General features: G+C 48.3%; 1 protein-coding gene across 3 annotated transcripts in view; it reads right to left on the minus strand.

Annotated features, from left to right (window-relative positions):
* The window catches only part of PORCN (porcupine O-acyltransferase), a 74,422-nt gene that overhangs the window by 18,254 nt on the left and 34,235 nt on the right, over positions 1-21,933 (minus strand). For 2 of the 3 annotated variants that reach the window (XM_078664684.1, XM_078664685.1), the window contains 2 exons: positions 20,440-20,570; positions 14,790-14,915 (listed from right to left, as the gene is read on the minus strand). In XM_078664684.1, the coding sequence (XP_078520810.1) occupies positions 14,790-14,915; positions 20,440-20,570 (257 nt within the window). Of the gene's footprint in view, positions 1-14,789; positions 14,916-17,030; positions 17,046-17,185; positions 17,204-20,439; positions 20,571-21,933 lie in introns of all 3 variants that reach the window. The other variant, XM_078664683.1, reaches the window with a different exon arrangement.

Here is a 21,933-nt window from a genome sequence, read left to right on the forward strand (position 1 = left end):
CCTGTTCCCAGCGCAACACCTCCCTTCTTCCCATTCATGATCCCCGGCCCTTTGATGCAAACCCCTTTTCCCCGTGTGCCCGTTCGTCTTCCTCGTTCCCAGGCCGACACCCAGCTCTGCCGATACTGTTCCTTGCCCCTCCCCGTACAATAGAAAGTTTCCCCCCAGCAAGGGATCCCCGGGTTGATCAAAGCCCCCCGCCCTACGAGATCCGATCGAACCCCACACACTCCGTGAATCGGCGGAATATCCAGCTGCGCGATGATCATCACCTGTTGTGAACGGGGCGGGGACTTCCACTGTAACCTTGCGTGGGAACAGGATGGGAAGGGGGATTCTGAGGATGTCTTTCCGTACATCAAAGTATCGACGAGAATGTGTTACATGCAATAAAGAGATAAACTTGTGTATAAGAGGCCAGGCCTCAGGGGTGCAGTTAGAGCACCTCAGAACGATACCTTCTGTCCGTTTCGTTGTGTTCTCCTCCGGAGAGAATAAAAACCTTGTTTCCTGCCTTCCAGTCTCCAGCGCCTGCCTCTTCAATAGTTTAACTTCTTTATGGGTTCAAGAGGCGACACCGCCGGGCAATACTTAAGGATCTTATATTCTGGTTGGTAGTGTCACCCTTACTTCAACAATTGGCGTCCCAAGCGTGGGGCCCATCAGCGACCCATGGATCCAGTGGGAGAGGTCCTGACGACAAAGTGAACGACTGCAACGATCGGGAACGCGTCTGTCCGATAGACCCTCGTCTGACAGCCGATCATCCGAACTTCACTGGTTCCGAACAGACCTCTCTCGAGTGATCTACGGTCCTGACTGGGAACCATAAGGAGTGCCGCGAGGATAACGGAGAAGAGAGGACGATCGGGCGCTGGATTCGGAAGACAAGAAACTGTCCATGCGGTCCGGGTAAGGTCGTGTAATCACGACAAGTTGCGAAATGATTGCTTGATTGCTTGATTGTTTAAAAAATACTAGTATTGCTCTTTTTATTTATTTGGAGATTCACTGTCTGCAAACGGAGAAACAACGGGCTCTCTCTTTGCAAGCAGTGGAGGATAGGTAGGGCAGCAGCCGTGCTTATTTTTTTCTCCCCCACTCAATAATCACTTGAAACTGAACTGTTGTTCGCAAAACTATTGTTTCCTGGAGATTCCCTGTCTGCAAACAGGGAAGAGACCACCCTTTTTGCAGATAGTGAAAAGGGTAGGTAACGCAGATCTTTGCGGACCTACTCATTCTCCCCATTGTTATTTATTGGTCTTTTGTTATTTTGATCCATGAGGTATTCACTGCCTGCAAACAACGTAGAATAGAAATATTCTGTCCAGTCTTTGCACCTAGTGATAAGATAGGCAGTGCTGACTTTTTAGTCCCTCGTTACGAGCCGTCATGTCTGTCTTCTCCCCACTGATTAGTAGCCTGTTTAGCCCGGACCGCTTATTAGAGATGGACCATCCAGCCCCACTGGAAGGCACCCCTAATAAGGACATGTTCATGAAGCATGGATTGACCGCTATAGCCTATAGTAAACTATGGCATAAATATACGAAAAAGGGTCAAGAAAGTCAGTGGCCCCTGATAGGATCCTTCGATGATGATAAAATAAAAACGCTTGAAACTGCCCTGGGTAAAAACAAGACAACACCCACTATGCTTGACAGTTTCGGCATGTGGCGAAAAGAAACTGAACAACGTAAAAAGAAAACTGAGAGTAGGCTGGAAAAAGAGCTGCGAAAAGCAGCCCACCTAGCTGCCCAGAACTTAGAAAAAGAGATAAAGGAAAGAGAGAAAGCTAAACAGAAACTAGAAATGGAAACGCCAAGCCAGTGTCCGGTTAGAACTCCCTCCATGCTCTACCCTGATTTACCCTCGAAACAACGAGCCAATGAGGACCTGCTGTTAGGTCCTCCTATCATCTACATGCCCCCTCCATATGCCCCTTCTCAACCCTTGGCGCAGCACGCGCCACCCCCAGGTACAAACGAAGGTACCGCCACAGCGTCGGCCCCAATGGCCTCTGTGCCAGCCGAACCCCTTGTATTAAAACCCGCATCAACAACAACGTTAGACGACCATGAGACTCGAGGGGCTGGCCCTGCAAGAACGAACAGACTAGACAAAGATGAGCGAGCGGGGATCGACAAAATAGCAAGGACACTGGTAGAAAGGAAGGATGATGAAGAGTACATCACAGATATGTTCAGCTCGTATACAGGGAGTCACAGACGACATTTTACCGTACGACTGTGTTATCATGTCTTGAATGCATACGAGGACCGATATCGAGACAAAGGTCCCGAGAGCCTAAGGACTCTGTACCGGAAGGTCGATATCGGGGATGAGGGCGAGTGTGATGTGTCGGACCTCCTTACGCGTACGCTTGAGGTTTTCCGCCACCTCACTGAACGAAAGCCGGGAGCTAAATCCGCAGCCTCCGTAGTGACCGAACCACCAACCGAGCAATCTAACACCATGATGCCGATACGAGAGGCTGCCCCTTACTGGGTTCCTCCTCGGGGTACAGGGACTCACGATGATGCAAACAACCAAGATGCGAAGGGAAGGGTAGTGTACAACTGGGTCTACCAGCCATGGGACCGGCAAGAGATACTGACATTCCGGAAATCTCTACCCGACCTACGTAAAAACCCCACTGCCTTCTATACTGAATTGGGTACAGCCCTGGGCTCAACGATTATGACCCTGGCTGACATCGACTTGTTCTTCGGGTTATGTCTACCAGCTGATGTGTGGAAGCAAATCCGGAAAGTCGACCACCTTGAGCTGTTTGGACATACCTGGTCACAACTCGATGATCTGGATAAACAACGGGGACCAGGACAAAAGCCTTTGAAATCCATTCTAGACCTCCCAGATAAAATCGTAGAGAAATTAAAAACCCTAATCCCAGAAAAGAAAGTGGACTGGTCGATAGTAACAGCCTGTCGCCAAAAACCCCAGGAGGATGTATCGGAATACTTCTCCCGGTTTGAAACGGTGTTCTCCGATTACAGCGGCCAGGACATGACCACTGCAACCGGACACCATCTGTTTGTCCAGAATTATGTTAAGGGCCTATCATCGGAAATCTCCCAGAAACTACAGGCCAGCGAGAGTAGTTGGGCAGCCTCCAAACCTACAGCGATTCTCCAAATGGCCCAATATTATGAGCATCAGAAAAATGAAAACGATAGGGCGACAGAGAAAAAGAAGAAGGACTTAAAAGAGAGGGTGATGATTGCCAAACTGCAAGGGGTGACTATAGGACGAGACCAATACCGGGGAAACTACCAGATAAACGTCCCTAAGACTACGTTTCCCCAGGACCGCACTCTGACTTCCTACAGTGGACGCACAGACCTTAGAGAAAACCAGTGCGCTTTCTGCAAAGGGACTGGCCATTGGAAATCCCAGTGCCCAGTTCTTCTGGAAATGATCAGAAACAAAGATCCCAGGGACGTAGCAAACGGACCGAGACCTAAGGGACAACAACGAGGGCCCCCAAATGACGCGACTAACGACAGATCAAGCAGACCAAATACGTTCGACCGACCCAGGCAGAACCAATATCAACAATCTGACTATGACGATACTCACACCTTCGCATAGGACAGCCAAGGGCGAGGGAGGGATCCAGTCGAGCTCTATGTTGACCAGCAGGGCCCTTATGTCACTGCTAAGGTCCTGGGTACCAAGTCTCCATTTCTGGTAGACACTGGCGCAACACGTAGTGCGTTATCTAAACGACTGATTCCAAGGGCACCCTTGTCTGGCTCACTCATAACATCGACAGGTTTCGATGGAACGCCCTCCACCAACCCTTTGTCTGCCCCGATTCTCTTTGACGTAGAAAACAACACCACGTTCTTGCTTTCCTCCAATAGCCCTGACTCCATTATGGGACTTGACTTACTGAAACACTTCCGAGCGACGATCAGGTGTTCTCAAGATGGAGTTCGAGTGTTTCTTTACGACAACCCCGTTCTGCTTAGACATTGCTCCCCCCGACACATGTTTTCCATCACCGACGTTGACGCGTCCCTGCTTGACACTCTACCTCCGTATCTGTGGGCCAAAGCGGATTCGGACGTAGGGCGTATGTTAATTGACCCAGTGCACATTACTGTCCGACCAGACGCAACACTCCCAAAACTCCCACAATATCGGATATCGCCAGAGGGCGAGAAGGCATTGGTAATGATTATCCAGTCACTGATAGACGCAGGAGTGGTAGAGGAAGTGGTTAGCAACGTTTGCAACAGCCCTATCTTGCCCATTATCAAGAAGCAGGGAGAGGGAGATGAGAAAGCATACCGTTTCATCATCGACCTCCGAGAGATCAATAAAGTGGTGGTACCCCAGTACCCTGTGGTCTCAGACATCACCACCATCCTGACCTTGATTCCATCCACTGCCACCACCTTTTCCGTCATCGACCTCAAGAACGCATTCTTCTCCATCCCCATCCACCCAGACAGCCGATATCTCTTCGGCTTTACCCTAAAAGCCCGCTCATATAGGTTTTGCCGAGCGCCTCAAGGCTACACGGAAAGCCCTAGCATTTACAGCCAGGCCCTCAAAAGACAACTAGACCAAGTCCAGTTACCCGACGGAGTGGTGTTGGTACAATATGTCGATGACATCCTTTTGGCAGCCGACACCACCCCTCTAGCGGTTACCGCCACCATTCAACTCTTGCACTTCCTTGCGGAAAATGGCCACAAGGTCTCCAAGAAGAAGTTGCAATTCTGCCTACCCCAGGTCACTTACCTAGGCCACCTCTTGTCCAAAGATGGAAGAAAACTCACCCCAGATCGAATCCAAACCATTCTAGATACCCCTGTCCCTAAGACCCAGAAGCAGGTTCGCTCCCTATTAGGCCTCACCTCCTTCTGCCGACAATGGTTACCAAACTTTAGCCTCGTTGTAAAACCACTGCTTTCTCTGCTAAACAAAGACGTCCTTTTCCCACTCCCTTGGACCCCTAAGTGTCAAACTTCCTTCACAGAACTGCGAGATGCCCTTTGCTCAGCCCCTGTCCTAGGTACCCCTGATTACAAAAAGCCCTTCTCCCTTTACACTCACGAAAGGGAGGGGTGCGCTTTATCTGTCCTGACCCAGGCCATCGGCCCTAAGCAACGACCGTGCGCTTACTTCTCTGCCACTCTTGACCCTGTCGCCAGAGCCTTGCCTGCCTGCCTTCGAGCTGTAGCTGCTGCTGCAATCTCTATCCGACAGAGTGAGGGGATTGTACTCTCGAATTCCCTCACGGTACTGGTACCCCATGCAGTCGACACCCTCCTGAACCAAACCAAGACGCAACATCTGACGAGTGCACGACTGACTGGATACGAACTGACCTTGCTTGCCCCCCATATCACCCTGAAAAGATGCACCACACTGAACCCAGCAACTCTGTTACCCTTGCCAGAGAACGATCCCAATGTGCACCCCGTACATGACTGCGTGACTCTTACGGACGAACAGACCAGGAGTAGGGTCGATCTCAGAGACACGGCTTTCCCTGACCCCGACGGGGAGCTGTGGGTGGACGGTTCTTGCATCAAACTCTCCGATGGTACCACTTCCGCTGCCTATGCAGTCACCACGGCTCGAACTGTAGTAGAAACAGCCCGCATCACCCAGCGATCTGCCCAGGCAGCGGAACTGATTGCTTTGACGCGAGCCTGCATCCTGGCAACAGGAACCACAGCGAGCATTTACACCGACAGCCAGTATGCCTTCGGGGTGGTTCACCATTTTGGGCTCCTCTGGAGGGAGAGAGGATTCTTGACCTCACACGGCACACCCATTTTGCACGGGGATTTAGTCTCCGCCTTAATCGAAGCTGTCCTCCTCCCCAACAAACTTGCCGTTATCAAATGCCAGGCACACAAGAAAGTGACAGACATTATTGGACAGGGAAATGCACTAGCAGACATCACCGCCCGAACGACAGCTGAAAATAGAACGACAACACATATGTACGTGACCAGGTCACAAGCAGAAAACTGGACTGACGCCAAGGACACAATTAGAGACATACAAACGTCTAGCACACAACACGAATTGACTGAATGGACACGGGTGGGATTGAAAGACGATGAAGGCTGCTGGCGGACAAAAGACACGAACAGATGGTTGCTACCGGATTCATACTTGATTCCCATATTAACCATGGCACACTCCCCTGCCCACATAGGATCAGCCCCCATGATCGAACTTGTCTCCAGGGTTTGGCACAATGACAAGATCCCAGATTCCGCCAAACGCCTGGTCCAACAATGCTTAATATGCCTGCAACACAACCCCGGGAAAGGAACTGTAGTACCCCGGGGGGGATTTGGGGTCCCAAACCACCCATTTGAAGTCCTGCAGATGGACTACATCCAGCTAGACAGATGCCAAGGCTTAAAATATGTGCTCGTCGTGGTGTGCGCATTTAGCAAGTGGGTGGAAGCATATCCAACCCGTGACAACACCGCTATGGCCACTGCAAAGGTTCTGTTAAAGGAGTTTTTCCCCCGTTATGGCCTCTGTCGTGTTTTATGGAGTGATAATGGCCCCCACTTCGTAGCCAAAGTTATCCAGCTCATCCTAAATGGGCTGGGTATTAAACAGAAATTCCACGCAGTCTTCCACCCTCAATCTGCTGGGCTTGTCGAACGACACAATGCCACACTAAAGCTTAAACTGGCCAAAATAGTGGCTACCACGGGCCTGAAATGGCCAGACGCCCTCCCATTGGCATTGCTATCGATGCGCTCTACCCCCACCCGACATCACTTAACCCCTTATGAAGTTGTCTTCGGTCGACCCATGAGCGTCTGGTCTGCCCCGAAACCAACTTCCATTCATGACGTTCCGGACGTCCTAATGTCTGATTATCTGTACAAATTGACTGAAACTTTGTCTGTCCTTCATCAGCAGGTGCAGCAGGCCATCCCCGATGCTTCCAGGGGTCCGGGTCACGCCATCCAGCCGGGGGACTTCGTGCTGATCCGGAATTTTCAGCGATCAAAGAGTTTGGAACCCCGGTGGACGGGCCCCTGGCAAGTGCTGATCACCACTCGGACCGCACTTCGAGTGGAGGGGAAGAAACACTGGCTGCACGCTCATCACTGCAAAAAGGTCTCTCCAGCCCTGGCCACAACAGACACCGTCAACACCCAAGAAGAGCTCCTGAACCAGGACCGACCATCGTTGAACTGCTATCCTGATACTGAGACACTTGAACTTTCAAAACATCCTGACCCCACTGTGCCATCTCGAGAAGGATATTTCCTGCGTCGAAAGGAGGGAGCTTCGGCTAAGTAGGTCACGGACTAGGTTAAAGGATCTCAGAACGGTGACCCAAGCTACCAAGGGTTACCTGGAGAGAAGCTAAAACTAAGTCTGTGGTCCTGCCCACTACCGAGCACCTTGAAGACGAAGATGATGGAAGCGCCAGATAAGAAGATGATGGAAGCGCCAAATAAGAAGCCGACGGAGACAGCAGGAAATACCCACTACAGAAATCCGAGAACAGACAGACTCCATAGCTCAAAGACAATTGCACTCTTCATCGTAATCCTCCTCTGTTTTCTCCTCATGACTACGCTCTGGATTATGGAAGAACACGCACCTGCTCACGAAACATTCCTAACCACTGCTCAGCCTACCACCATGAAGGAACATTATCTAATTTCGCTCTCTCCTCAACTGAGAGAGAGGCGAAAGGAGTTTTGGAACAACTCTTTCGTGCAGCTACTTCACCAGCACAATCTTGCCACCAACACCACCAACTGCTAGATCTGTGGGTTGCTACCCCATGCCACTGGACATTCAATACCATTCATCCCTTCACCCTTCTCTGTCCACGGCTCCTGCCTTGCCTGGCTGATCCTCCTGCAAGAGAGCTATACGGGCAATGCCACCTCCAGCAGAACTGCAGCACATTCTTCTCACGGGGCCGGGCGAAACAAGACAAAGACACACTTCTGCCCGCTGACCCCCAGCGACTCGATCCAAATGGACATCCCGGCTAAAGAACGAATCGAAATGCAGGTGTTCAACAATCCAACCAGACCCACCTTCTCCTATCTGCGGAAACGAACAGCTGCCACTCTGACTGTGGCCCTGTCGGTCATCAACGTCACAGGCCACATGTGTGTAGAAGGACTTGGGACACAGCTGGTGGGTCGCAGCGCTTGCCGCTTTACCAGCACTCTGGATTCCACGGATCCACCTTCCTTTGTGTCATCCCCAAACATGTATTTCATCTGCGGCACGAAGGCCTACACCTGGCTCCCCAAAGGCTGGGGGGGCACTTGCTACATCTCCTTCGTCCTTCCTCCAACTTATGTGGCCCCAGCGAATCACCACAGGCAAAAACGAGCCAAAGACGTTGAGCAAGCCGACTCAACAGGGGCGCAGTTCCTCGATGCTATGAAAGGACTCGTCCCCCTCTGGGGCCCGATGGCAAACAGCCGTGCCATCCGACATTTGACTCAGGCAGTCGAGACAACCATGAACATCACAGCGGGCATCTTTGCCAACAACACTGCCGAGCTCCAAGCGGTCCGTTTGGTGGCTCTTCAGAACCGCCTCGTTCTAGATGTGGTTCTGGCGGACCGTGGAGGAGCATGCCGCATTATTGGGTCCAGCTGTTGTACATACATACCGGACAACTCACCCTCAGTGTACAAAGCCATCGAACATCTTCACAGACTCTCTTCGGAAGTTCACCAAGAGCAAGAAGAATGGTCGCTTGGTGGTTGGTTCTGGGACACCGTCAAAAGCTGGGGCTGGAGACTGCTCACCATTATCCTGATTCCCGTAGTTGTAATATGTGGCCTATGCTTAGGAATTCAATGTCTGCCACCTATGTGTTCTTTATGTGCGAGTTGTATTTTTCCCAAAACTGTGGACATTGGAAGCGAACATATGAGAGCATTGTATGATACCGAAGTTAGGAATTTGATGAAAATTGACATTGAGTAAAGCAAGGTGGCTAGATATGTTGAAAAGGGGGGACTGTTGAAAGTTGGGCTGAAACCGTCAACATTATCGGCGCCCTCTTGCTCTCCTTAAACCTTTTGTGCGCGTAAAACAGCCGCCATTTTGAGCACCATGGCTTCCCTGCTCTCGCCGAGAGCCAGCGCGCCTCTCTCCCCCTCCTAGCTTCGCCGACAACCCCCCCTGCCTGCACCTGCCGCGAATCATAAAACCCCTCTTCGGCGCTGCTCTGCCCCAGGCCCTCGTCCTGTTCCGAGCGCAACACCTCCCTTCTTCCCATTCATGATCCCCGGCCCTTTGATGCAAACCCCTTTTCCCCGTGTGCCCGTTCGTCTTCCTCGTTCCCAGGCCGACACCCAGCTCTGCCGATACTGTTCCTTGCCCCTCCCCGTACAATAGAAAGTTTCCCCCCAGCAAGGGATCCCCGGGTTGATCAAAGCCCCCCGCCCTACGGGATCCGATCGAACCCCACACACTCCGTGAATCGGCGGAATATCCAGCTGCGCGATGATCATCACCTGTTGTGAACGGGGCGGGGACTTCCACTGTAACCTTGCGTGGGAACAGGATGGGAAGGGGGATTCTGAGGATGTCTTTCCGTACATCAAAGTATCGACGAGAATGTGTTACATGCAATAAAGAGATAAACTTGTGTATAAGAGGCCAGGCCTCAGGGGTGCAGTTAGAGCACCTCAGAACGATACCTTCTGTCCGTTTCGTTGTGTTCTCCTCCGGAGAGAATAAAAACGTTGTTTCCTGCCTTCCAGTCTCCAGCGCCTGCCTCTTCAATAGTTTAACTTCTTTATGGGTTCAAGAGGCGACACCGCCGGGCAATACTTAAGGATCTTATATTCTGGTTGGTAGTGTCACCCTTACTTCAACAATAGGTACTCCAGAGATCTCCCATGGACTGAAGCATGCCTTAAGCCACCCATGGGAGACCATGCAAAATGGAACTACAGGCCTGCCATTGCAGCCTGTGTAAATTGGTGCTTGTCGATGCACTTAAAACCTATAAGTCACCCCTATAGCAGGCCATTGCAATCCTGAAGGCAGGGTGCTTGGTTTAAGTGAGAGGGTGTCCCTTCATGAGCAGGACACCCCTGCAGCCTACGGAGTCCATTCTCCTGGGTTGTCAGTAAAGCAGCCATTTACCATATAGAGGGGCACCGCGTAATTACGCAATGACCATCTCGAAAACGACTGCAACAAATCCTATCATGTTTGGTATCAAACATGTTGGAATCATACCCAAACACCGTACACTGTGTGTGAGGGGAGGTACGACTCAAAGCACTGGAAGAGCCTTTCGTTAGGCTCTCAGTGTTACTGGTGCCAACCTTCTAGATCTGGACAGCACAAAATGGATGCTGCCGACCAGAGACACATTTCTGTCCTCCTGCTGCTGAGCCAAGCTCTAGCAGAGGAAGGTGGATCGATAGGCATCCTGTCACAGTGAGCTGTGACCACCTACCAGAGAAGATTTCGTGTATTTTGGGACCGGGTGGGTGTGTTTGCCAACACCACAAAGTCTGCATGAGGGGCACATTTGGTGTCTCAGTGTATAGTCCAGTTCAAACCAGTTCTGGGAGTCGTTGGCTCCCGCTCTGGCGCAAAACTGGACAAAGGACATGGGAGTGACCTCCCCTTATCAAGACCCTCCCCTGGGAGGGTCCCATGAACCTTCCCAAACCCTTTCCCCAGGGTACTTAACGGCTTACCTGAGTGTAGGTCCTTAGATTCATCATGGGATAAGAGCAGACACCACTTCTACTTCTACCGTCTGGGCACTCTGGACTTCGTTTGGGCCTGACTTCATCTCCCTTCCAGTCTGCTGCATCGTACAGGAAACTTCCAAGGCCAGTGAAGCATCAAAGACACTTGAAGAAATCTACCTTGGAGTGAAGGAGTCACTCCCCTGCATTCGCGGGCACCATAACAAAGTCGGCCGGTCCGCAGATCCTGAGCTCCTGAGATCCTCCGGACTCCGTGGGCTCTGCAACACAGGTGGTGGTTTTCCACAGCTCCTGAAGCCTGCCCTCCTACCAAGTTTGAGGTCAGTATCCTCCGTGGGGGTTCCAGTAACCGAACCCCTGTGCACATCCTCCAACTTGCAGTTGCAAAGGCTTGTTTTCTTCCTTCCAAGATCTTCAGGCTCCAAGTAGTCCCATGTAATACAAAAAGGAGCAGAGAGGGAAGTACGGGTACCAATGGGATAGCCCTCCACTCAATTCAAATCAATACCAAAGAATCCCTGTACCCTGGACATAGATGAATATTCTATTAGTGGGAATGAGAATCTACGTAGTTGGAGGAACAACTGTTTCAATCCAAACTCACCCCCTCTATATTTGACGTTGGGTGTATTTTCTCTAATGCCTATCTGTCCATAACAACACACTATTTGTGTACTGCAAAGGGGAGATACCAGGCAGTGTTCAACTCGACATTCTCAGGGGTGTCTGTTCACTGAAACAGTACATCCATACACATTTAACCCATAAACCAAACTGAAAAAATGTGTGGTGAAAAGGAAAGCACCTCACGGGCGAACAACCCTCGGGGAACTTGGCAGATGTTACCAATACTATGCCCCTTTCTCATCATCGGTTGCCCTTACTTTTCAGAAAAGAACACAAGCGTCCAAAAAAATAAAACAAAGTAGGTGCAAGACAAGAAACGAATGTTCCTTGGTGTGACAAACAAAAAGGTGATTAAAATCCGTGGCCATGTATATAATGATGAACACTCAATCACGCTCGTATATGTAAACATCGTAATTTGCATAATTTTTTCGGTGCAGGCATAGGACTGAGTAATGTAACTGAGGGCCGTGATGCCAATGAGTTCTGGGTTCTGTATGAGTACAAATATGTTAAATGTAAAGCCACAACACACATAGAAATGTATGGAGACATTCACCGTTTAAATATGGTGCCCAAAAATCCTAGCAATCTCGAATGGTGCCTTGGATCACGCCTACCTCGATCACGTGATCGGAACTTGCAGGGGATCGGTAAAGCAGGAGCGCTTTAAAAGACGGCTGCAAGGTTGCCGCGGCATTCCCGGGATGATTTATGGTCCCGTTCCGTTATGTGTACGGTGAGGAGTGGGGGACAGGTGCCTGGTATCTCCCCTTTGCAGTACACAAATAGTGTGTTGTTATGGACAGATAAGCATTAGAGAAAATACACACAACGTCAAATATAGAGGGGGTGAGTTTGGATTGAAACAGTTGTTCCTCCAACTACGTAGATTCTCATGCCCACTAATAGAATATTCATCTATGTCCAGGGTACAGGGATTCCAAGTAGTCCCAACCTCGAGCACCTCCAGTAACCAGAATCTTCAGTCAAATCGCATCGTGGACTGCATCTTTTGGTGAGCTACTTGAGGTCCTCTCACAACTACAGTGCCTCCAGCCTGTGGGTCCCTTTGAGGGTTACACTTCTTTCTTTTGGGCTCCCCTGACTGCTTGGGCCTGGCCTGACTACCCTGATTGTGGTGAGGCCCCTGGACCTTGCTGGTCCTGACGTTGCTCCTTCCTTGATTTCTGCTTTGGTTGCATTTGCCAAGGCTTGTTGGTGCTCCCGCCAGACACCGACCCCTTAGCACTCGACATCCTTAGTGGGACAGCTCGTGTATTGCTCCTGGTCCTCCTTAGCGTCACCGGGTCCTTGCAGCTGCAGAGTCAAGTTCCTCGTCATCCATCCTGCAGCACCCGACATCAGAGGGCATTCATCTTTCATGTCTCATGGTCACTCCTGAGTGACAGACTCTGTCCCCTCTGCTTGCAGGTACCTCTCTCAAAGAATCCATACTCTGGTTCCACCGGACACTTCTACCACAGCGGCACTTTCCTGAAGTCCTCCATTGGGTTTGACGGCGGTTTCCGACACCATATCACACGTATGCACATGGCTTCCCTGGTGTAGGTAACGTGGGTACTAGGGTATCCACGGGTGGGGTAGCTCTCCAACCTTCTGTCTTCCACTGGGCTTCTTCAGGGTCCACTGGGAAGGGTCTTTATTCTTTAAAAATCCAACCGTGACGTGCACATAGAGTTGTACGGAGATTGCTGTCGTGTTTCCACACTGCACACGCTCTCCATGGGATCCCTATTGTATTGTAATTGCATTTATATAGCGCTTACTACCCCTGACGAGGCGTCGAAGCGCTTTTTCGGCGAGTAGCAAGCTACTCCGGGACCCATAGAGGATTAGTGTTGAATTAGTATAGTGAAACATGCAAGTACATTTTAAGTGGTGGATAGGTTAGTCAGTTATTTGGATTTGGAATGATAGCAGAAGGATAGAGGAGGACAAAGGTTTGTATTTATTTATCGCTTGTTGACGCACGCTGTCCAGGAAGCCTACAAAGGATTATTGGTGAATTAATATGGTGAAATATGAAGTAATTTCAGTGGTGGATATTAGTCAGTTACTTGAAGTGAGAAGGATAGAGGAGGGATAAAACGGGAAGAAAGATTTGCATTCATATAGCCATCATGGTTCTTATACCACTTTCTTAGTATATGGTCTGGTTCCCCCCTCGAGTTCACTGTGTATCTCGTGCTATTTACTGTGTTTCTTTGCTGAAGTATCGTGTGCATTGTGTTTATCTCCATGTTGGAAATATTTGAATGTTGGAAATATTGGAAGGTACTAGAGAGTATTATATAATAAATACATATTTTTATAAATACTTGGTGTAGTTCTTTTCACTTAATCTATAATATAAGATTGCATTCTGGTAAAACAGTCTGTTTTACACTCTTTCTGGACTAAACCTTAAGGCTACTCTCCACAGCTACCACTTAGAAAGCTTTCTAAGGATGTCTAAGACCTCTTAAATCACCACAAGGGTTGTCTGTACTGGTGCAAGATGCCCACTTAATTATTGGACATCATATACTAGGCCAGCTTCTCACACACCTAAATACTCAATTTAGGGGCATTAGGGGAAGGGAGGGTAGTATCTAATGTGCTACTTACCCCTGGGGACACTATATCCCCTAGATGTCCACTTCCTTTGGGGAGTGGGCATCACCCTGTCCCAGAATTCCTAATTCTACCTCACACAAGATTGGGGAATTCCTAACTTAGTGTTAACTTCAGGCAGGTCACCAAGAGGAGTGTCCAGCCTGGCAGTACATCATGCCTCCTGCATAGCTAACTTTCCTGCTTGTCCTGGTGCCAGAGGGCAGGGGATGGCATTTCTATTGTCTGGGTAAGACTTGTGTCTCATACCAAAGGCTGCAGAGGCCTTAGAAGCCACCTGCCTTGGAATGCTGCTTTACTGCCTTCCTGGTGGAGGAGGTAAGAACACCTCTCTCCAGAGCAGGCACTCTTTCTGTCCTCTGACAGCAGAGATCTCACCTCCCAGGGGGTCAAAAAGTAGTCTGTGGAGGCAGGCTGGACTAGTCAAGTCAGCCAGCACACTAAAAGGCTAGTAGGGTTCCTGGGGTACCCCTAAGGTACCCTCTGGGTGCATGTATTAATATATCCAGCACTGGAATCAGTGTGGGTTTATTAATACAAGGTGTTTGATACCAAACCCCATAGGTTTCAGTGAAGTTATTATGTAGCTGGGAAACTCGTTTTGACCAGTGCCCAGGACATGCCTTAAGATGACTTCCCTGTTCAGTTGTAATGTCTAGTAATGGAAGTAAACATTACAGGGGCATACCGCACAAATATAAACATTGACTAGACTTTTATTCGATTTCACGGTACATTAAGGAGCCTTGGGAAAATCCCTGCCCAGCCCATAACCCTGTTCCTCACCATTTCAGGCTCTCCTTCTCCCCGGTGAAACCAGCTCCCGACAGAGTCGCCGTCACCTCCGACAGGAAGCCCACAAAGTAGCTGCTGAAGTGGAAGGAGAGTGCACTCTCATAGGCTCGCAGCCACCTGATGACAGGGAAAGTATTAGGTCAGGAGACATAGCACATTACGGATTCACAGGCAGCAGCGGCTGGGAAGCAGGTGGTGCAGGCATACACTACACAAATTGCAGAAATGTAGGCCTAGGACTGGCAAGATGCCCTATAAGTAACTTTTTACAAAGCCATGCATGTTACATGACTGCAAGCCTAACTCACAAAGCGAGGCACATAACCTACCTTGCAAACCATGCCTGCATGAGGTACAAACAGCATCAAACCCATTACCATTGCTGTACACCCCACTTTTAAACCAAACAACACAACCAAGCACATTACTTGCACCTCTGTGGGGGATCTCTAGTACAATGTCAGGTATGCTTGTAAACACACAGACATAGATAGGGTCCCCTTACATGACTTACAAAGGCTCCTGCACATTATGTACAATCATCAGCAAAATGTTGGTGCTATTGTTCATAAAACTGCTGGTGGTTCATTCTTCTCTACCGAGCACTCGATCGCGCAGGATCCGAACCAGGCCTCAGACAAGAACAGCCCCAGTGCACACCTGATGCAATACTTTAACATAACTTTATGGATCCAAAATTTGGGGACACCACCAATTTCTTATTTTCTATATAGAAGTAAATGAATAAGTAAAGCTGGTATCTGACAACAGCAGATTTCCAGCAATTTTGCATCCATTTTCTTGATGGTGAGCAACACCAAATTCACATAAACAAGGGTCAGTGTCTTAAAGTATGTGGCAAGTCTAGGAACAAGAGCTTTTGCCCATTCAACTAAACGTTTTGGAGTCAGAGACGCTCATTAGGAAAGTTCTTAAGACCTGGATTTTTACAGCTCCCGACTCACTTTGTCGCTCTTTGGTGTAATCTATAACGGTCTGACCCTTCTGCCCACTCCCGCATAGCACCAAGATGCTCCTTCCAGGGTGATGGTTGCACTTTATAAATGCATAGACCAAATCAAAATAAAAGCCCTGTTGTCCTAGGAGGGTCTGGTTTAAACTTGTAGAAGTCAAGCTCTGCATGAAGTCCCTGCATTAGTCTGGTTCCTGGTTTTCCATCGCATAAATATAATACACAACACCTCCCCAGCCTCACAGAAAGCCTTAAAGTGGATATCATCCCACACTCTAAATGTTCAATCCAATGAAGAGTAGAAGGCTGGCCAAATCTGAACACCGCAGTGAGCGAGCAAATACAACGTAGCATCAAGAAAACCCAAGCCTACAGCTGCCTCTCTCAGCCTGGAACTTTGATTCATTTCCAACCATAAGTAAAATTGCATTACCCTGCTCGGGTCACTTATCCTTTGTCAGAGAAGAAAACTGGCCCTCCAGCTCTCCAGATTATGCTAACATTTAAGAGAATAAAATGTAGAAAATACGTAATAAATTGCAAAGAATACCCACAACCTTTGAAGGCAAGTCAGAAAAAAATCAAGGCCAACAGGAAAAACAAACACCATGCCTATCTTCAAGAACCTTTGTTGTCTCCCAGACATGTCATGAAATACTTTCAAACTCATAAGCCATAGAGTCATATCCAATATCTCTCACCCACCTTTGAGATCAATGAACCTGCCTACAGTTGATGCCAAAGATCTGCTCGGCTTTCACATTCCGCTCGTGAACCATCATTACAAAAGAAAACTATTCTTGCATCCTGCGGACGAACAAACGAGTACCGAGATAGAGAGGCCATACTCTAATTCAGAAACCACGTCTAAAAGTGCCCTCTTCCACCAACCACTCCAAATCCACATCATCGTGAAATACAGCGGGATACAATGTGTATATTAGGTTAAAAGCACATGGATAAGGAAGTCAAAAACATTTTCTTTGAATTGCTATTAGCTTTATCATACAGACCAGTTTAGTAGTAAACATACTAGTAGATTTTTTGTTATAGACAAGTGAAAATGTAGGACAACAGATCAATTATTATCAGTTATATTAGTATGCTAAAAACCTAAAACAGGAGGCTGTTGGGTTTATCCTGCAGTTGTTCAATATGGATTCTGGTACACATCTCCCCTCCTGCTCCTCTCAAACGCACCCACACATCCATCCCACCCTTTTCGATGCAGCCTTCATCGAAGGCAAGTGGGGACTCACCTGACCACAGAACCCCTAGCATCAGTGGAGCAGAAATAGAGAGGATAGACAAAAGAGAAACACTTGAGATTAAAAAAGACACTTGCGGAAATGTAAGGACAGAAATAAATACTGCAATTAGTAAAAGTAAGAAAAAGCAAAGTGAAAGCAGTTACCTGGCTTTCCGTTTCTTGCTGCGGACGGAGAGAGTCAGCGGTGCAAAGGCAAAGAAAACAAAATAATGCAAGAAAAAGCACAGTGAGAATCTGGCAGTTAGAAGGGAGATAAAAGGGGCAAAGAGTGGAGATCGAACGAACAAGTCAATGAGAGAGGTATGAGGGGAGGCGAATGGAAAATGAATAAGAGGGAGAAGCCATCTTGTTGAATGAAAGTCCAGAAGCACTGCTCGGCTGGAAAAAGACTAAAAGATGCACAAAAAGAGGCAGGGCTCAAACAGTGAAGCCGTCCTCCAATGCACCCACCATGCCACTATGTCCCCAAGCACATTTCAATCAAGACAAGTCCCACTGTTTTACTAGCCAGTTCAAGAAACTACCAGTGCACCACATTGCTTGCCATCAAAATTGTCCATTAAAGTGTTTTGCTAGCCCTGGGCGAGTGTAATTTCCAAGGCACTTTAAATAAGTCAAGCTTGAGGGTTTCTTTGCACTTGTAATAAGTCAAGCTTGAGGGAACATGTACTGAGTAAGGGCTGCAATGGTTGCAGAGCAGCATCCGGACGGCTTGCAAGATAGCTCAGCGAGTTAAAATAAGGCTATAGTGATACAATACAGTCAATTGCTAGATATATTATGCATTTAGTAAAATGACTGCCAACTCCGAAAACTTTGAACTCTGCATGAACGTCCTAGATATAAACGCCCCTAGAAGTGGTCAGCGAGGCCAGCGACAGTGCAAAATTAGAATAAAATGAACATGCGTTACCCAATAAACACAACGGAGATGAATAAATGCCATCCATTCTCCTGCCATTACCTCTACAGTGCCCTAACTTTTCGAACGTCATTACATCTCCTGCAATAACTGTAATTATATTATCTTGATTCCATTATCTCCTCAGCATAAATATATCATTAATGTTATCATTACCTCAACATCTCTTCATTATGACCTTTACCTTGTCACCAATGGGTAACTTTTTACAGTAACGACAATAATTTGTCGTGTTTTATTTTGTATTAATTACATTATTTGTATTAATGTAAAATAAAGCGTGTACCCTGACTGTAACCCTTATGCTAACTTAACTTTAAAATATGCTAAATGATGAATTGTAACTGAATGCAACTGAGATGCATTATATGCACTTCCAATTAATTTACATGCCACTAACACTCTTACCAATAAGAAACATGCTGATTTAACTAACATAATTTACATTAAATTAAGATATGTGGATCTCTCTCTAATGCGATCACTATCCAATTTTGAGTTTGAATTATATAAACAAATTCACGATTTATCTTGAAACGATATAGTAACTTTAGCCTAGAGTTACTCCCATCACTTAGCTTGGTATAATATTCATCAGTAATAATTAGGGTAAATATAATTGCAGTATATTATAGCTTTATTATACATTATAATTACTCTAGACTGCTTTAAGTCTATTTCCCCCCGAAAAATGAGGAATCTAAGGCCACCAATCTGAAATATAAAACTGGTAAAATATTATCCTTACCCTTTTCTAGGAGGTGATCCTGCACCATGTAATGGTGCTGTAAGGTAATGGTCTTGTAGTAATGGTAAGAACAAGTAATGTTGGAGAGGTAACAAGATACCTTCACTGAGAGGTTATCGAAGGCTTTTGGGCCACAGTGCCTCATACATGACGCAGAGACGTGAAGACTGGCCGTGGGTCCCAGAACTAAGGAGAGCCGAACCCTTTCGCACAACATCAGTCACTTTGAGCCTGGGATACCAGGGTCATCAGATAAATCCAGGCGGCTGTTAGTAGGTCTTTGGGGAGCTGCGAGGGAGCAGAAGTGGAAAACCTTCATATGAGCCCATCACTGGTCGGTTCGAAGACAGTGGCCGGGGCCAGATAACACTATGTGGAGATTGTGACTGTCAGCACAGTGAACAAACTGCAAGGGGGCTGGCATGATGGCAGCAAAGCAGGACTGTAAATAGACCTTACTGAAAAGAAAGAAGAGAGAACAGGTGTAGTGTGAGGAGATGGGAGAAGAGAGGAGGAGGAATGAGGCTGATGAGATGAAGTGTTGCATCACTGGGCAGACCACCTGCCTGTTTTATGCACTGGATCCTGCACCACATCACATTATCCCCACTTTGTGCACAATTTTACTGCAGTAGGAAGGAGTCGCTGACTCATGGGAGTCCTTGGACAGGAGCTACTGGCCCATCACCGGGTAGGAGCTGCCAGCTCATGAGAGGTCCTGGGCAGGAGCTACCGGCTCATGGGAGTTCTTAGATAGAAACTACCAGCTCATGAGAGTTCTTAGATAGAAACTACCAGCTCATGAGAGCTCCTGGGCAGGAGCTGCCAGCTCATGAGAGCTCCTGGGCAGGAGCTACCGGCTCATGGGAGTTCTTAGATAGAAACTACCAGCTCATGAGAGTTCTTAGATAGAAACTACCAGCTCATGAGAGCTCCTGGGCAGGAGCTGCTAGCTCATGAGAGCTCCTGGGCAGGAGCTGCTAGCTCATGAGAGCTCCTGGGCAGGAGCTGCTAGCTCATGAGAGCTCCTGGGCAGGAGCTGCTAGCTCATGAGAGCTCCTGGGCAGGAGCTGCCAGCTCATGAGAGCTCCTGGGCAGAAGCTGCCAGCTCATGAGAGCTCCTGGGCAGGAGCTGCCAGCTCATGAGAGCTCCTAGGCAGGAGCTGCCAGCTCATGAGAGTTCCTGAGCAGGAGCTGCCAGCTCATGAGAGTTCCTGGGCAGGAGCTGCTAGCTCATGAGAGTTCCTGGGCAGGAGCTACCAGCACATCGGAGTTCTTGGATAGAAGCTACCGGCTCATGGGAGCTGCTGAGCAGGACCTGCAGGCTCATGGGAGTTCCTGGGCAGGAGATGCCGGCTCACAGGAGTTCCTGGGCAGGAGCTACTAGCTCAAGGGAGTTCTTGGACAGGAGCTGTCGGCTCATTGGAGTTCTTCAGCGGGAGCTACCGGCTCATGGGGGTTCTTCAGCAGGAGCTACCAGCTCATGGGAGTTCCTGGGAAGGAGCTACCGGCTCATGGGAGTCCCTGGGCAGGAGCTACCGGCTCATGGGAGTCCCTGGGCAGGAGCTACTGGCTCAGCTCTGGGCAGGAGCCACCAACTCATTTGATTTAGCTGGGGAAGCAGGATGGGGATTTGGGAAAAGGGAAGTACAGCTCTGGCCCACATGAGTTTGGGGATCTTTTGTTTGAGGGTGGCACACGAGGGAGAGTACAGTGGCATATACTCACTTTCTGAGCAGACGGTCTCCATACACGGGAATGAAGTAGGGAAAGAGGTAGGGTGCCACACAAGTGGAGACTATGAGGCACAGCAGGCACAGTAGCAGGCTGACAGACACCTTCCGGAACCAGGAGAAGCTCTGTAGAGAGAAAAAGAGTCGTAAGTACTAAAACCACCTAGTCGTGCAGCATTCCCTGCTGGCAGAGGAGCAGCCCAGGTCACTTGGAACAATACATTCTGTGGGAAGCATTGTATTTAAGATGTTATTATAAACGTAGGCAATGAACTCCTGCTCTGACCAATCCTCGTGCGCCTTTGTGTGAGCAACCCATTCTATGCACCGGTCAGTATTCTTGGTAACCTGGCTCATTTCTTACAAGCGTACTGCCATGGGGCAGCCTCTCCAGTGTAAGGAAATGTAGACATTATTTTTAAATCAAGATCAGCATTCAAGCACAGGATATCCCTAGATGAAGGACACGCACTTGTTTAAACTCCCAAAAATACAAAAAAGCCTGTATTTTGGGTCAGTAGAAGGTCACGTTACACCTACTGTAGGACCGGGCTACACTGTAAACATTAGCATCGCAATCCAGAAGGTCACGGGTCAAGAATTTGCACCATCTCAATCTGTCTCCTGAAGGGTGTGTCCCGCTGATCCTTCTGGAGATCCGGCCACAACTGGACACAATGCTGCAGGTGAGATCTCACCCGCGACACAGTGAGAATACAACATCCTTTCTTCCACTGGTTAAACCTCTTTCTAAGCACCCCAAAATATGTCTGGCCATCAATTGTCCTTGTCATACTTTTGTAAACTTTAAGGATACTGGATCAATTAACCCAGTAGCTATAACCAGCCAAACTATTTCCATGTATAATGTCTTTTGAAGGTTCACCACCAGCCCATGCCCCCACAAGATATAACTGCTCTCTGGCTGCATAGGTTCCTAGATGTCAATGCCATCACTATTTAGAGTTTCATGCACCCCTTTTGTATTTTTCCCACTTGTGGGGCACCAAAATGTATGAAAATGGATGTGCCTTAACTCCAGATCACAGTGATACTAGATGGATAACACCAATGCGCTTTGGTAATGTTACTTGCATTGGAGTCCCTTAGGTTCCACAAAACCCAAAAAGCACAGACGTCGCAGGAATTTAACCATGTACTGCTTAAAATAGTAGGTACTCCCCCACACCCCCCAACCCAGCCCTACAACTTTTAATTCCAGGGAGCACACTTAGGATCAGAAGTACGATGGTAATCGTTTGAGATTACCAAAATGCACATTTTTGCTATTTGCTATCTGGTAATCGCAAAGACTAATGTACAAATGTGTCTGACACATTTTGCGATTCCCAGTGGGTCGCAAATAGATCTAGCTCATTAATATTTATGAGGTAGGTCTCTCGTTCCAACCAATTGGGAACTGCAAAAATCAGAAGGATGCTGGCCTGCTGGTGTCAGCAGACCACCATGTTAGTGATTGCTTTTTATT

Source organism: Lissotriton helveticus, chromosome 10, assembly GCF_964261635.1.
Source record: "Lissotriton helveticus chromosome 10, aLisHel1.1, whole genome shotgun sequence".
NCBI lineage: Eukaryota > Metazoa > Chordata > Amphibia > Caudata > Salamandridae > Lissotriton > Lissotriton helveticus.